This window comes from Perca flavescens, chromosome 8, assembly GCF_004354835.1.
Source record: "Perca flavescens isolate YP-PL-M2 chromosome 8, PFLA_1.0, whole genome shotgun sequence".
NCBI lineage: Eukaryota > Metazoa > Chordata > Actinopteri > Perciformes > Percidae > Perca > Perca flavescens.
Genome location: NC_041338.1, coordinates 29,670,078 through 29,687,789, shown reverse-complemented (window position 1 = coordinate 29,687,789; position 17,712 = coordinate 29,670,078). Strand labels below are relative to the sequence as shown.

At 38.9% G+C, this 17,712-nt stretch overlaps 1 protein-coding gene across 1 annotated transcript in view; it reads right to left on the bottom strand.

Moving 5' to 3' along the window:
• map1ab (microtubule-associated protein 1Ab) overlaps positions 1 to 17,464 on the bottom strand; it is an 84,852-nt gene extending 67,388 nt beyond the window's left edge. Inside the window, 3 exon segments of the mRNA XM_028585248.1 lie at positions 5,930 to 6,031; positions 16,110 to 16,405; positions 17,155 to 17,464. Coding sequence (XP_028441049.1) covers positions 5,930 to 6,031; positions 16,110 to 16,405; positions 17,155 to 17,267 — 511 coding nt within the window. The 5' untranslated portion in view covers positions 17,268 to 17,464.
• Between the last annotated feature and the right edge of the window lie 248 nt (positions 17,465 to 17,712).

Below are 17,712 nucleotides of genomic sequence, written 5' to 3'. Positions count from 1 at the left end.
AGGGTTAATGAGCATGAAAAGTCAGGCTTGCCCAGTCCAATGAATGCAGATGTTTTGCCATGACAGCTTTTCTTGGTCTAGTGTGACCAGTAGCTTACGGTGGCAAATGTTAAGCACATTTTAGATAGAAATTGCTGTGCATCTCACATTACTAGGTCGGTTTTCTGAGTTTGTAGCTCTTCTCTACTTGGGTTACAGTACTGAATCCGAACTGAATCGGTACGACATGTTGTCTGACCACGTCGGAAATCAAAAGTGTTTATAGTTGCTTCAAACCGCCATACTTGAAGGCGCATTTAATGGGGGTGCAATATCGTTTAAATTGGAGGTAACAACACACCGTCTCCTGGAAAACTATCATAGTGTTGCACTTAGTTGTCCAGGTGAAAAGTGACTAAAATAATTTGGCTGGGCGATAATTTAAAGGTCCCATATGGTGACACTTAACTTATAGCTGTACCCTTTATAGTGTCTATTAAACACAATTTTAATAGTGTTACCAAAAAAAAAAAAGAGTTGGGTTTATTTTCCCACACTTTTCTGAGAGCCTTTTTTCTCCCCTCCCACAAACGCTTGGATTCGCTGCTGGATGGAATGTTCAGCCCACAACTAATTAATATTCATGAGCAGAACGCTCTGATTGGCTAAACACAGATCCACATAGAAGGCGGCCTGGAATCAGATATTATTGGAAGCCTACCATAAACATGGCAGCGGGATCTGCAAGACCTTTTTTAGACCAATTCATTTCTTTTAGAAGAGGTCAGCAGCAGGATGTTTCATAGTGGTAAGTTGAGTGTGTTTTCATTTCAGACAAAGTCAATGTTAGACAAGTGTATCTTCAGTGATGTGGCTATTCGGGGCTAAGGCTAACGTTATATGGTGGCTGTGTATTTTGGTGTCTTTGGGGGGTTTTAAACATTTGAAAGTCACAGAAACCACTTAGAGTGAATGATGTGTTTTCATGTTATTATCATACTGTCAGTGATGTGTCTGTGTTTATGTTCCGGTGCCAGGACATAACGTTACCTGACACACGGCCACATATTCTTATCCCCGGCTCTTTGTGCACCACTGTTGCCTGGAAAAGGCAGCAAGAGAAGCTTACAAATGTTCAATTTTATTTTATTTACAGAGACCCAACAATTCCCACCAAGAGCAAGCATTTGGTTTGACAGTGGTGAGGAAAAGCTGCCTTTTAACAGGCAGAAACCTCAGACTAATAATTACAATAATGACAAGCAGGACCACCACAATCCTAAAAGAGATGCTAAGTTGGTAACAGGCATTCCTGGAACAAAGATGAACAGCAACCACAATCTTCTGCAGCTCTTCAGTAAAAGGTGCTGGGTCAGGGACAACACTCTCAAATAAAGAGGGCAATGAGCTCATTTACATAGCCTGTGGAATGAATTTGTAAGGTATTTTTTATTTATTTTTTCATAAACATGTAATGTTTAATAGCAATGTACTAAATGTATGTGTGACATGGTGTGTTCTACAAGATAGGCAAATATTAGCCCCTTTTTTAATTTTTGAACTGATTAGAAGCTAAGGACTCAAAACATAAATAAACTACTTTATTACTTTTCTGTATCAGTGTCTGGTCACAGGGTAATTTCAATACATGTGTTTGAATGGGTGAGGTTGTTCCTGCTAAGCTTAGCATAGTCAGCAGAGGGCGCTCTAGGCTTTACAATACACTGGGCATCAGTAGCTAATGCTGACAGTAGAAGTAATCGTCAGTACGTGATATACGAGTTTAAGTGTGTACGCTACAGAGAGCGATCCTGATCCGAACTGAATCTGTGTTTTTACAGAAAGAAATGTTTAATGTAAAATAATTTTAAGTGTAACATATGAATTAATTATTTTGCAGAGAGAGACGTTCAACAACAAGAAACGAAGAGATAATAGAAATATGACAAATAAAAATAATAGCAATGGGCATCAGTCCAGGTAAAACCTTTTGTTTAAACATTTAGTTTTTAGTGAGGTGAGCCAGTCTGAGCTCAGCTGGACCAACAACCTCAACGACTAGTTGCACAAGAAGGAGCAACGACAGAGGGACAGTTCATTTAAAAAAATTAAAATGCTGTGTTGTGATTTAACTGTTGTCAGTTTCCCCCAGCTGATCCCATTGCCCAGCTGCACCACTTTAGACCTGTTCTACATGAAGTGCCCCGAAAAAACTTCTGTTATGATTTGACACTATAAATTAAATTAAATTGAATTAATGTTGCATGTTGTCGTGATAATTATAGGGATAGTGATAATAAAGGCACTTGGATGAGGCAAGTAACACTAAACACTGGCAGTGCAAACAGTGCAATATAAGAAGGTATTTAACAAGTTAGATGCAATAAAGATATATGTGTATATAATAAAAAATAGGTACTGTAGAGCTTATAACATATATAACTTCCTCTGTCTGTCAAGGAAGACAAAAGGGAGCACCCTGGAATGATGCATTTCTCATGGCCGGTTTTCAGGGAGGAATTAACTCCCGACATGACTCCGGCATCTTCTCGGATTCTTATCAGCGGAACGAAGTGAACGTTGAAAAGGGGGCGGGGCTAGGTCCATTTGGGAACACGACACCCATTGGTTACCTGGTTTCTACGTAGCAAATACATCAAATTCTAACTGGCCCGTTTAGCTGGGAGGCGGTCTAGTTTTGTGGCGGGGTGGAGAAATGGTGGCAGTGAGCGATTTCACATTTTCACAGCTTTTACTTTACACCCCCGAGCTTATATGACACACAGAATCCCATAAAAACCCATTTTCACCATATGGGACCTTTAATATGATAATTTATCGTCTTTCAATGGAATCGTATCGTGATGAAATCATATATCGAGATATACAATTACGTCGTCAAAATTGATAATAACAAGCACATACTAACTCAATTTTCTCAGAAAATCTGTTGTGAAACATTTTGAGGAAATATCATTTGAAGAATTGCGGATTTGTTTTAAAGTCACACTATAATCACAAAAAAAACACAGTATATAGCTGGAAAATAATTATTTATTTTTTTCTTTATAATTTCCCTTGATACTGTTTACCATGTGGTTATTTCATATAGACTTTTTATTTATTGAATTACCAGAAAACATCCTATGTCATGATATAAATTATTATTTTTATTATTTGTATTATTATTTGTTATCAATCTATTTTGGGATAGAAGATTTTGGCCATACCCATCCCTAGGAATAAATGAAAAAAGAGATATGATGATGATGTTGCTGCATTAACAATAAACACCATTATTGCTGAAAGTTCAATATCCACAACATTGTCAACAGAAAATCCAGAAACACAGATGTCACTCTGAATGCAGAAGTAAACATCTAGTGAAAAAGATGTGATACTAGTGAATGAGTCTACACGATAAAGGGCAGTGACAAGACTCAATACATGCTAGTACATGCTTTTCGGAAATATTACTTGTTTATCTACCAAAGGCAACACTAGCTTTTGACAACCAACCAGACCTGCAGGGATTCAGCAACACGTCCGCAGGGAGGATGCTTAAGGTCATCGGACAATGAAACGAAGACCCTTACAGGACGTCCTGTCTGACCACTATGCCACCATGCTATTTTACATTACCTTAGAAATCCAATATACCATTCAGAAATCAATACAGTTTCTCTCAAAGCAATATGAATCCAGTCAACCAAGATATGTTTAACGTAAAAATGATTATCTATCAAAACATGTTATTGTCCCCTGAGGTAAAAAAAATAAATAAAAAAATCTAAGGAAATAAAAAAGATATATTCGCATCATCCTGTGTTCAAAGATGAAATGTTGTTGTTCTCATGTGTAACAGATGGAGCAGACTTGAGGGAATGAATCACTAAAATATCTGGATGTTTCATCAGCAGTTGTATCAGTAAGCACGAATGGAGGTGACTCACTTTGGTTCACAGGAGTGGAGCCGTGTCTCTTTAGAAAAGTAACCCAGAAGGCCAGACTGGTTGACAGATGGACAAAGGATACTAATGTTCATTGTTTTACAGGAATTCTTCTGTTTCTTCCCAAGGTATTTGCTCTGTTTTAACAACTGTGTTGAAAAACGCTGTGTCATTTTCTGCTGACTCCTGCTGCTACTTAGAACTTGCCAATAGTGCACTAATATTCTCTCCTGGGGTTGTCCGTTTCCTCGTATTTGTGTATATGTGATTTTGTGTGTGTGTGTGTGTGTGTGTGTGTGTGTGTGTGTTTGTGTGCGTGCATGTTAGATCCCATCAGGCCCTTACCTAGATGATTGAAATAATTCCCTATTCAGCATCTTTTGTACTTTCAACGTGGGCTCTGAGCCCTAAATCATTGCATCACATAGACAAAAGAGGCAGGTCCACATCCACACACACACACACACACACACACACACACACACACACACACACACACACACACACACACACACACACACTGAACAGTTACCCGGGTGATTATACCCACAGTTCAGCTTTAAAGCAATGCAGATGGATTAAATGTCTGAACTAAATGCAACTCACTACTGTCAATCATCCTTCAATAAAAATAAAACTGCTAGCATAACGTTTTAATAGAAAAATAATTTGTTAATTTTCTTGTTTTTTCTATAGCTGTATTTGTGTATTTTAATGCAATTAAAAAAAGCAATGAATGCTTAATAGATCATTCTGATTCTAGCCATAAATGTACTCATTTATTTAATATTTAATTTGTACCAAATATTTAGTTTGTTCCATTAGTATTTTAATCTCAAGTCAGGATTTGTTTTATAACCTTTTTTTAATAAGCCCAACCTGCAATGAGCCTGCTTTTTTTCAGCACATTCGTTTTTAGAAAGAGCACTTATTATTATCAATGCACTGCCAATGTCAAAATAAACAAATGAATGAAGTGAATATAACGGTCAGGCAGGTAGAGACGGTATACGCATAATAGTATAAATAAGATCACTAAACTGTAGATCAGCATATAGGACAGTTAATACAGATAATATCTGGTCTCATGTCCCAATATCGCTATATATTGATACACCAGTATTTATATAATATCAGTATATCTACCATATCTTCAGGTTAAAAGTAACTGTACTGCTTTAGAAATTTTCTTGCAAATAAAGACTTGGAAACACCTGGGGACGACCCATAAGTAGCCCTCTGCAGTTCATTTGGGAAAAATGTTTACTGTCTGGTGTTGAATGACCACTATCTAATTTATGTGTAGTGCACACTTGTGAGTATGAGCAGTGCACGGTTGGTTTTGTACTTATTCCCCCCTTTTTATTTACTTATGTAGTATTTGTATTATTATTTTATTGTGTATTTAAGTTCCTTTTTTCTTAAGTTATTTATATTTTTTTATTTGTGTTGTTGTTTTGTTGTTATGTCTTGGTCAGGGTTTGATGGACATGGGTTTTGCAGGGTTTGGGGCAGGAGTTTTGAGTCCCAGTGGTTATATGTAAATGTCATTATGTCTGGAAATAAATAAAGATACTGTGGGAGAAAAAAAAAAGTACCTGTACTGTATGTAAGCGTATGTTAAAGTTTTCAGGGCTTCATCTTTCTGTATTAGGATTTTTTTGCAGCTCCAAATGACAGCCAAAAAATACTAAAAGGGACAAGAGAGGATCCCCTGTAAAGTAAGACCAGCTTTGTCAGTTGCTGATCATTTGCAATTCATCCCTTCTTGCATCATCTCAGGTAAGAGAACAGAACACTACTGATTATCTTCTGATTCAGCTAATGAGACAGGTGTATATTTACATTCATTTCTTGCTGAATGCAGCTTTCTTAGTGTTTGTTTCATCCAAAATCTGCTCCATAAAACCTCTATAATGTAATCAATGCGTTTCTCAGAATAAACGCCTCTAATTGTAGTCATCATTGGTCCATTGCCAAGAGCACCACATCACACTGACCTCTGACCTCGGAGGAGAAGTGGGCCGAGTGACGAGTTATAAACAGCTGCAGCTGCTGATCAAGGTTGCAGCACTTGAGGTCCACGTCCCAGGATCGAATTCCTGTCAGGAAGGAGGGAAGAGAAAAATTGCTTGAGGACAACAACATGAAGCAGGGAAGGACGGAGATTAGTGAAATTAATGGAAAAAACCTTTGGACCATTATCTGATGAACCTGAGGCACAAACATGCATAGCCTTTTACCAGATGTTGTGGCAGCATCTTGCCTCCCTAACTCTGTTGAAGCTGCAGGGAAGGTCCCTGAGCAGGAAGCGGTGTAGAGTTCAAAATGTCCTGAGACTGATGGCACAACAGTATTACTAACCTCAAGTGACACTAACATACTGTATCACTACTCACTACTTTGTCATACAACAATCCTCCTGTACTACCGCAGTCCCAGTATAAAACCATAATATTACTAAGGGACATATTTATTAAACATTTTTCACTTTGTAACTTTACAATTTATTTTATAGTATAGTTACTGTACGCTTTGCTCATTTGGTGAAAGAAATTCTATTTTGCTTAGTCACTGTTAACAGAAAGTGGACAAAAATGAGAGATTGTATCAAAGTATTAAACACATTTTGCAATAACTGATGACGAATATCTTCAATTCTGTGTCTGGATTTTTTCTTAATCATTAAATGAAAAGAAAATGTAATAAAACTGTTAATGTTATAAATGATGGTTCATTGTACTTTTGTCCGGAGTCATGGTTGCCTCCACCTGGTGAATGCAAGATCAATACACACTTTAAGTAAAATATAGAATTGGTTTATGTATATCCTCTGTCACCTTATTTTGTGTTTTTATTCAGAAATCATACTCCTTCTATTGACTGTTTCTATCCTTACTAGTACAAGGCTTCAGACTTCATCTGGCTAATAATAATGTCTTAATGACTTACTAATATTTGTAACTGCAGGTTTGATGCCTTATTACATATTTTAGCTGATGATACAATATCAATATTATGAGGTATTGAATAGAACTGAATAGAATTATTGTTGTGTCATTTTGAATTGTTAATCAGTCTTTGTCGTATCATCATTATAACATGTTTATGAATACCTTTTAATGTTTATTTTAACAGCTTATGAAGTAATAATATCTAGTAAAAGTAAAAGCCCCCACATAAACATCAGCACTAAAACTAATTGGAGTTCACTGGATCAGTAGAAATGACTCAGTAATGAACTGATCAGCATCACACACACACACACACACACACACACACACACACACACACACACACACAGCAGCAGCTTTATCAGATTCTACTGAGACACAGTGAGTCAAACTTCAGAGAGAACTTGTGTCAGATCTCATCCAGCAGGATAGAAACCAGCACACACACACCTCTCTCATCTTATCCACCTGTGGATTCCTTAAGCGAGAGCTAGAAATTAGATTATTCTAATTTTTCAAATCATGCCCCTGCTTAAATCTCCTCTTTCACAAAAGAAGACTTTGAAGACCTTGTTTTGCCCTTAACTGAGGAGAAAATGTTCCCTTGCTGCCGACTGCAGTCTGTTCCCAGAAATGCTGTGTCACTGTTATTACCTTTTCGTTAGAATTCATTGGCAAACGTCTTTCTTTGCACTACCAGACGCATAAAAATTACAACCTCCTAGTCTGATGTTGATGCCTTTTCATGCCAATCCTCACGATAAAAAGGTTGTTAGTGTCCACAGAAGACAGGCAAAGGGATGGGAATAAATGAGGCCTTCATATTTGTGCATCTGAATCCGCTCCTCTTGGAGGATGACATTGGTGTCGAACATAACTAGGCTCAGACATAACTGCCTGTTTATAGCCAAGAGGAGAGCCGTCAGTGGCTGTGTATACTGCACGGAGAGTTTCAATCTACTTTACTTATTACTAAGTGACCAGCTTTGTGTGTCGACATAAAGATGACAACTGTTTAGTGCCGACATGATTAGTCAATCAAATAGTCCACCAACAGGAAATTAATTGGCAGCTATATAGATAATCTATAATTGTTTTAGTCATTTTTCAAGCAGGAAGGCCGAGCATTTGCTGGTTCCTGCTTCTCAAATGTGAGGATTTACAGATTTTTTCCTTTTATATTATTGTAAATCTTTGGGTCTCGGATAGGTGGTTGCACACAACAAACAATTTAGGTCTTGAGATATTGTGATGGACATTTTCTCTATTTTCTGACATTGAATACACAAAATTATTAATTCATTAAATAATGGCATTTATAACGAAAACAATTAGTTGCAGCACCAGTTAAAATAAGGCAGTTCAGCTCACTCTTCTATGATGAGAGATCTGGTTAGACCGATACAAGTTTATACAAGTTAATGTGGAGTGAAAGCCTCTTTTGTACTTTCACTTATAGTTGTCAGTATCTGCTCAAAGTGACAGAGTGATCCAGACCTGCACATCAATATGCATCATGGTGCCCAGCTTGGGACTCCACTGCATTGGAGAGTCACCGATGCTTCCCGAGCGGCTGCTGATGCTCTTTATTATGGGGGGAGGAATTTGACTAGATGACTACTTGCCAAGTCAACAACTTAGGTCTCATCCTTGAAGCCTTCTTACTTGTAAAACCAAAACAAACTGTACAAGTTTAATTTTCGAGAGTTGAATGGGTTCATTGCTGCACCCTGTGACCAACGGGGGAAAAAACAGCCACTCTGACTGCAGTTATCACCAAGTACAGCTTCAGCTCTCCAGCTTCAGGGGGCAGTACTGAGCCAATTACAGCTTGGCACACCAGGATGAAGCAAGGACGATGCTGCACTCAAAAACATATGTGGATAAGTAATATGCTTTATCAGTGAATGAGATACTTTGAATTCAACTAAATACTTGTTGGAGGAGCACTGAAATATTTACAGTTATTTGGTTTGCCTGTGGTGACATACAGACTCAGTAAAGATTCATTTAACCCGAATAAGACCTCAACAAGAGTATGGCCAGTAAAGCTAAATCATCCTGAGCCTTAAAGCACCTCATACTCCACCAAAAATCTTTTCAGTACTAAACACTTTTCTGCTGTAGTCCTAAAAGGTGGCTGTAATATGTTTATAGTTTCCTCGTTTAAAGAGTAGTTGATCAGTTAAATTTATGTCAGTTACAATACAAACATCCACAAGGGTTGAGCGTCTGATACAGCAAAGGTACGTGAATGGCAGAGAGAGAAAAAAAAAAGGTATTCATAAAAATATGTTACCGCTTAATACCCCATCAGTTACTAAATGAGTCATTAAAGGGATAGTTTGAAGGAAGAGGGGTTGTAGTAGGTACTAATGTCAGTGTATAGAGCTCAACAGTGACCGCCCACTTTTTTACGGCTCTGACTCCGTAAGTGTTTTTCCCGATTCAATTGTTTCATTGACGTTTCGAAAAATTGCTTATATAGAGAGTTTTAAGTCTGGAACCAAGCCAACCAGCTACCAGATGAATAGTGAGCATAACACATTTGATTTGGCACAAAAAAAACATTTTGAAAACGGCAAAAAAGGCAAAGGTACAAGACCGTGTACAGAAACTATCATTGATTTCAATGGTAGAAGCTCGCTCTAGCCGTTCGCGGTTTCGCGGGTACGGTAAACGTTTCTATGGTAACAGAGATTTGGACCAATTAGAGACGTTGCTGTTACGCTTAGGATTGTGGGTTGTGTAGTTTTTCTCCATAAGATCGCGGATAAAACATGTTTTTCTTAAAACAAGGTTGATTTCATATGGACTTCTAGCTTCTACAGGAGCAGAAACCTTCGTTTCACAACCACGTAGCTCGGATGGTTTAGACATTATGACTGACATTCTAAATGCTTATGGAGAAAATCAAAGGGATTTTTACTTCTGGAGTCGGCTGTGGGTGGGACTGTTGAGGTCATTACCCACAGTAGAAGGCGGTCGAGAGGCAGGCAGGAGTACCAACATGGAAGCTGAGCACAATGTACTGCTGTGGACCAGGGCAGCAGCAAAACATATTTTACCACCTAAAAAAGGCCCACTCAAAAAAATCAAGTTTAAGTGTATGCTATATTTAGCAGTGGCGGAGTGAAACTAAGTACATTTACTTAAGAACTGTACTTAAATACAAATTTGAGGTACCTGTACTTTACTTGATTCTTTTCTTTTCATCTCACATTCTACTTCTACTCCACTACATTTCAGAGAGAAATATTGTACTTTATTCACTTCACTACATTAATCTGACAGCTTTAGTTACTAGTTACTTTACAAATTCGATTTTTGCACACAAAACACAATAAAATACAATGTTTTATTATAAATTAAACTACCCAACAATATAATGGCCTACAAGTCCAGCTGAAATGATTAGCCGTTCAACAGTTCACAGAACTGTTTTGATCATTTCCAGTTTCTAAAATGTGAGGAGTACTTTTACTTTAATACTTTAAGTATATTTTTCTGATGATAGTTACATACTTTTACTTAAGTAACATTTTTAATGCTTGTAACAGAGTGTTTTTACAGTGTGGTAATAGTACTTTTACTCAAGTAAAGGATCTTAATACTTCTTCCACCACTGATATTTAGAATATTTGCACTGCTTTACCTTGCTATCAGACAGCCCTTTCCAATGGGGAACTGAAGCCGTTATCCATCTATGGTCATTTTCCCTCGCAGAACACAGGAGTTGCTGGTCTACCGTTGCCTCGAACACTTAGTTTGTTTGGGTTACTGTGTGACTTTGGTGTTTTGAAGGGTATAGTCAGATTCACAGTTTCGTAGTTCGGATGGCCCCGTCCACAGCAGTCTAGCCTGCTTCTCCGAACTGGGAGCGTGTGCCGACCACCATCTACTGTAGGTAATACACTGACTGTGGATAATTACGTCATACAAACCCACTTCAAGAAATCTGAACTATCCCTTTAACTGCGCAGTGTGTAAAATAGCCAAAGGATTATGGCTGCTTGATGCTGCAGAACACCTACACTAGCCTGTACGGAGGGCAAAGTGAATCACATAATCTGAATTCAGGGTTGGGACATGGTGTCTTCATGCTGTCTGAGGTGAAAGGGAAAGAGCACTAAGCTCTAGAGCTGCAAAGATTAATCGATTAATCAATTAGTTGTCAACTCTTAAATTAATCGCCAGCTATTTTGATAATTGATTAGTCGGTTTGAGTCATTTTTTTAAGACAAAAGTAAAAATTCTTTGATTCCAGCTTCTTAAATGTGAATAATTTCTAGTTTCTTGTCTCCACTGTGACAGTAAACTGAATATCTTTGAGTTGTGGACAAAACAAGACATTTGAGGACGTCATCTTGGGCTTTTGGGAAACACTGATCCACATAATCAATAATGAACAGATTGATCGACTATGAAAATAATCGTTAGTTGCAGCCCTACTAAGCTCAGTGTCAGAACCACAGTCGCACTAATTTTCTATTTCACTGCCTCCAGGTTTCAGATCTGCTAAACCTTAAAGGTGTTAGCCTGAAAGTCTTCCCCTGCACCTCTGGGGAAAACGCTGAATCATAAGCTCAGGACGTGTTAGTGATGTTAGATCAGTCTCTATCTCAGGAACAGTCATTTTTTTGGTGCAGGAACACTAAAAGAAAACAAACTGTGGTGGTCAAACACATGGTGCAAGAACTGGGTCTCAAATTCAGTGTAAATGAAGACAATAGATGGTGAAATGTATACATCACTTCACATTTACACAAAAATCATTATATCCGCAGAGCAATGTTATATAAGTAACATATCTTTCAAGCTGTAGCGGTTATACTCAAATTTTAAAAGGGAAGAAAAAAAACTGAACTGTTGTCCAATGAGATTTAAATAACTTGTGAGGATAAATATATTAATCGTGGGCTCTAAATTTAGGAAGTGGGATTTGACCTGGGGCTAACAGTAAGCCATAGGTTAAAAAATAAAGGGCTTAAAAAGTGTAACAAGCTGTTGTGTTTCATGCTGTCATTTAGTGCACGCTACCAGTTTCTGTATCACAGTGTTTGGAATAACATAAGAGACCCATTAAACTTTCATGCCGTCAGCATTAGTAGATTTCATGTTTCCTGATAGTCCTTCCTAAACCTGAACAAATAGTAAAGCGGCTCGGACAAAGATCTGGCAAAGCCAAAATGAAAGAAACATTTCAGTACAGATTTACTGGACAGGGAAGCAATGATAACCAGTCCTTGCAGAAAAATGCAGAGTTTTTTTGTGATTGTTGCAGGCAAAAATCCTTTGCTTTCCTTAAAAAATGCGATGGAATATGCGGGATATTTATGCAATTTTATGCGATGAAATTGCGGGAACTTGCAAAAACTGCGGTTTGATGAAAAAGAGAAAAAAAAGTGATTCCCCCAACACCCTGCTTTTCGATGATGTTACATCGCGTAATTACGCCACTACATAACGTTCCCATGGCAACAGGGGAAAATGGCTGCTCTTGTGTGAAGTAAACGCAACATTTTTTTCAACTTTCTGTTAAGATATATGTGACTTTTTTGCAACGAAAATGCGGGGATTATGAAATCATGCAAGCCCCGCATATTTTGCGCGGAAATCAGCAATTTATGCGGCGAAAGAGCGGTGTATTTGTGTTAAATATGATTGTAAACAGGGTCCAAAATCGGCACCATCTACCAGCCAAATGCTGGTAGATCAATATCATGTTTATCTATTGAATGGGTGGTAAAATATGAACATCCACTAGCCAGATTCAGATTCAGATTCCCTTTATTAGCCATTTGCAGTGTAACCTGCATTGGAAAAAAATTTGCAAGTAGCTCAAAGTGCAAAGTCAACACATCAGCGGACACAACATAAAAACAGACAAACAAAGCCACATGAAGCCTCAATATTAAAAATGCTCAATATAAAAATGCTGTACAATGAAATCCATACATAAATTTAAAGTGCCTAGTTTAAGATGCTTTGTTCAAAGCGATCAGTAGAACATTTGGCAGAACGATACCTTCTCCCTGAGGGAAGCATCTCAAAGAAAGCCCCTGCTGGATGGCCTGAGGCATCATTAGCCAGATGTAAAGCTCGATTCAATAGTCTAGCTTTATATATGAACTCCAGGAGCGGAAAAGTGCAGCTAATAATTCTGCGGGCTGAGCGAACCACTTTATTCAAAGCCTTCTTCTCTTTTTGAGTGAGATTACCAAACCACACAGTAATACAACAGGTTAGGACATTCTCAATTACACAATAGTAAAAATTCAATAAAATCTTAGTATTTTGAGTAAACTCTCGAAGCCTACGTAAAAAGAAAAGGCGCTGTCTCGCTTTCTTAGCAATATTAGTCGTATTAGAGCTCCAATTCAAATCATGAGAAAGAGTCACACCCAAAAATTTACATTCCTCAATAATCTGCACATCAGAATCATGAATAGTAATAGGCAACTGAATCCTATTGTGACAAAAATCAATAACAAGTTCACACGTTTTTGAAGTGTTCAAAAGCAAGTTGTTTTCTTTACTCCATTGAACAACATTCTCCACCTCCTCGCGGTAATGAGATTCATCGTTTGAGCTGATCAGCCCAATGATAGTTGTATCATCGGCGGATTTGATTATGACATTATTATCATGAGATGCTGCGAGGTCATGAGTATACAATGTGAACAGCAGGGGGCTCAGAATACACCCCTGCGGTGAACCAGTGCTAACATACAGCTCATCTGAGATACAACCATTGATTTTGACCCTTTGTGGTCGACAAGTCAAAAAATTTAAAATCCATTTACAAATGGCATCATCAAGTCCAAGACATTTCAATTTATGAATGAGCTTTGTTGGGACCATTGAGTTAAAAGCGGAACTGTAGTCTATAAATAGCATTCTAGCATATGATTTATGTGCATCTAGATGCTTATAGACAGAGTTTAAAGCAAAAGAAATGGTGTCCTCAACACTTCTGTTTTTCCTGTATGCAAATTGTAGTGGGTCCAAAGACACAGGGATTTGATCACTGATAAAATCCAACACCAACCACTCAAAGGTTTTCATCAGGACAGATGTGAGGGCCACTGGCCGATAGTCATTCAGACACGTCACAGGTGTCTTCTTGGGCACTGGAATTATAATTGATCTTTTAAAGCTAGCTGGAACAGTGCACTTCTTCAGTGACATGTTGAAAAGATCTGTCAGAACAGGAGCAAGTTGCTCGGAGCACAGTTTAAGGACACAGGGAGGAATACAATCCGGTCCAGGTGCCTTCCTAACCTTCGTCCGGGCCAAAACCCTCTGGACATCCTCTTGAATGATGTTAAAACTCTGCTCATTACAAGCAGGAAAAACAACAGGTTCAACATTTCCGATTTCAAAACGACAATAAAACTCATTTAGTTTGTTTGGCAAGGATGGATCAACATTAGTGATAGATCCTCCTTTAGGTTTCCAAGCAGTGATAGAATTTAACCCTTGCCACATACGTCGTGGGTCCCCCTCCATGAAATGACCCTCTATCTTAGCTCCATAAGCTCGTTTAGCAGCTTTTATGGACCGCTCCAAAGAATATCTGGACAGCTTATAAGCAGCGGCGTTACCAGATTTAAAAGCCACGGCCCGCTGTTGCATTTTCCTATTCACATCCGCATTGTACCACGGGTTCTGACTAGCATGCCGTTTTATTACCTTTCTTGGAACACAGCAATCAATGCAAAAGTCAATGTACCCAGTCACTGCATCACAATACTCATCCAAGTTTTCTGAATGGAACACAGCCATTTGGCTGGTGGACAAAAAAAAGTTCATTTTGGACCTCTGATTGTAAATATATATAACCTTTGGGTTATGGACTGTTGGTTGGACTAGAACTGAAGCAGTCATTCAATTAATAGATTTTTCAAAGACAGGAAATTAATCTGCAACTATTTTGATAAGCGATTACCAATAAAGTAATTTTTCAAGCAAGCAAAAACATTGTTGAGTCAGATTTGAAGAAAATCAAATGAAATCTGCCCAAATAATAAGATCTTTAACCTTGGTTCTTGTTTGACGACAACACTGCAGCGTGGGTGACTTGTTGCAGGCCTGCAAAAGGACGCTGTGACTCACGTGTAATGAGAATCAATGGCAGGTCATTCACATGGAGTCACATTTAAAACACAAACCTGGGCGAACGAATCAATGGTGTAATGGGGAAGGGTGGAGGACACGGAGTTTGCAACAGAGCAGCAGAGCAGTAAAGTCCCTAACGAGAGAGGGGATGGATGGGGTTGCTATGGTGCCAGACTGGCATTTCAAAGTGTGATTGATCATCTGGACTGAGAACAGGTTAGAGTGGGCAACGGCACAGCGGAAAATTGCTGAGTTGCATACTCCTGAGTCCGTACACAACAACATCTTTCACAACTGCTCAACATCCCTAAACTTTAGACAGCCCACACGGACAGGATAAATGTAGCCTGCTCCAAGAAGAAGGGGTTGAACTCACTGAAATATTGCTGAGTAACGATGCCTGAGTGACACAAAATAAGAAACCAGCAGGAAAGAGAAAGCTACGAGTTTTCCTTTATAATATCTGAAGGGGTTGTGTTCTCGCCGCTGAGCACAGCCTGCATATTTTGTTTGTTTAAAGGTTTAAGGGTACATGACACCACAATCCAGGAATAAACCCATGTAAAGATACACATGTATGCAAAAACACACACACACACACACACACACACACACACACACACACGTAACATCCTGCTCAAACCAAACTGCATTGTAGATGACTGCTGCAAGACAGACAGGTACATTATTGTGCAGGGTGAAAATAAATGTCTTACTTATTTAACTTAACCTATCCAGTCATGCTGATTGGCCAGGTATGTTAATATCTGCTTGATTTATATTTGATTCATACACTGATAAAATGACAGTTTAAGGTTAAAATCGAGAAGGCTGCTTGCCGCTGCTGTATTAAAGTAAAGAGACCTCTGCTGCATCTAAAACTTGAGTCTGCAGTTCACGTTGGGGTGAGGGAAAATGCGTGGTGTCCCATGGTGCAATGCTGCAGCAAATGCCTCTACCTTATACATCCATACTATCCTGTCCATTGCGTCAAACCATTTCTCTCCTCCTTCCACGACTTTCCATCGCAAAGTTACACATTGAATCACAGCTGCCAAACAGATAACAAGTACAGATACAAGCCGGTGATTCGTCCATCACTCACCCCGCTCTATCTGCGCTCTGGCGGTGTCCAACTGGTGCTCTGTGCCGATCTCCCCGATCACTATCAGCATGTAGTAGCCGCCCCGGTTGAACGGCACCCCGCGCCTACGTCTTCCACCTCCTCGGCGGTACCGTAGTCGCTCCTCGGACCCCGGCGGCGGCGCGCTGTAGCCCTCGTCTTCTTCAACCACCGGGAGCGCACCTCGCACCGGGATCTCCATGGCAACAACCCCTGGAACCGACGCCGAGGCTGACTCCATCGCCATGACAACTACCGGTGTGAGCGAGGGGAAAAATCTGGTGGGGTGGGGGGGGGGAGGAGTAAGAGGGGAGGCAGGGGACAGCGTGTCGTGTCAAACTAAGATTAATACATCCATGGTCTAACCGCCCAGACTATTAAAACTATACAGGCTACAAATCTCCGGTGGAGCTTTCAAAGTAAAAGCTCTTGGGTGAATGAACTGTAAAATGTGTATTGGCTTATACTAGCTACGTTTTACAAACATTTCAGCTGAGCAAACCAGTGATAGGTCAAAACTTTATTTTAAAATATTGTGGTGAAACGCTGGGTGAAACCAATGTTTAAATCAATTTCTATAATGTAGCTATACCACATGGTGCCCATAGCTAGCAGTGCGTATTAGTGGCCATAGACTGTCAATATACAGTCAATGGTAGTGGCCCGACACACTTTGAAAACATTGTATTTAAACGTTAATCTCGGCCCGAATAAACATGTTATTGTATATAATTATAAAATGTGAGAAGTAGGAAATACCATAAGATATGTAACCTGCTCCAAAATAACAGGTACAAAACTTCTGAGTTATCCCTACTGTGTTTGCTTACTAAACGCTAACGTTATGTGACCATATCACGGAGTGCGCTGAGGTCACAAATTATGCTAACAAGCTAACGTCAATGTTAGCTAAAACAATATAAGCTAGCACATTTATCCTGCTGTTGACAAATTCATGAAATAATGATCATTCTTGAAGTATTTTCTCATGTAGAAGAGTAAAGAGTTATCAATCAGGTAAGCTTACCTTCTCTCTGCCACAAACGCAATAACTAGGCCACAACATACCAAGTTCTTGTTAGAAATGTTTTCTTTAACTGCTTCAGCATGTCGTTTTTTGGTATCTCCATTTTCTCCCATGATTTCTGCGTGACACCATTTATTTTGCTTGACGGACTCTCTGAAGGACTGTTAACGTTACCACTTTTGGATTTATTTCAATCGTCAAAACAGGTTACAAATTAACTTGGGAAACAAACATGTACACAGGTATGTGGATAATTCACAATTTAGTAGTAGCAGCCTCGCAAAAGTAAGGCTACAAACAACCCATAATACATCACTCTCTTAACAGTCTATGGGTAAATGGGCAACACCCTCTAGTTTGCAGAGGGAAAAATGTTGCTTAATGTTTTCAGTCAATAAACACACTCAGTGTAACGCAGTCTTATTCTATTCAACAGCCATGAAATAAATTAATATTACAATTTTGCTTAAACTGTTTATTCAACTTCATGAGCATTTTGGAAGATGTAGTTTGTGGTGCTGCTGAATGTGCTGCATTATACAGGTGCTTCTATTTTTG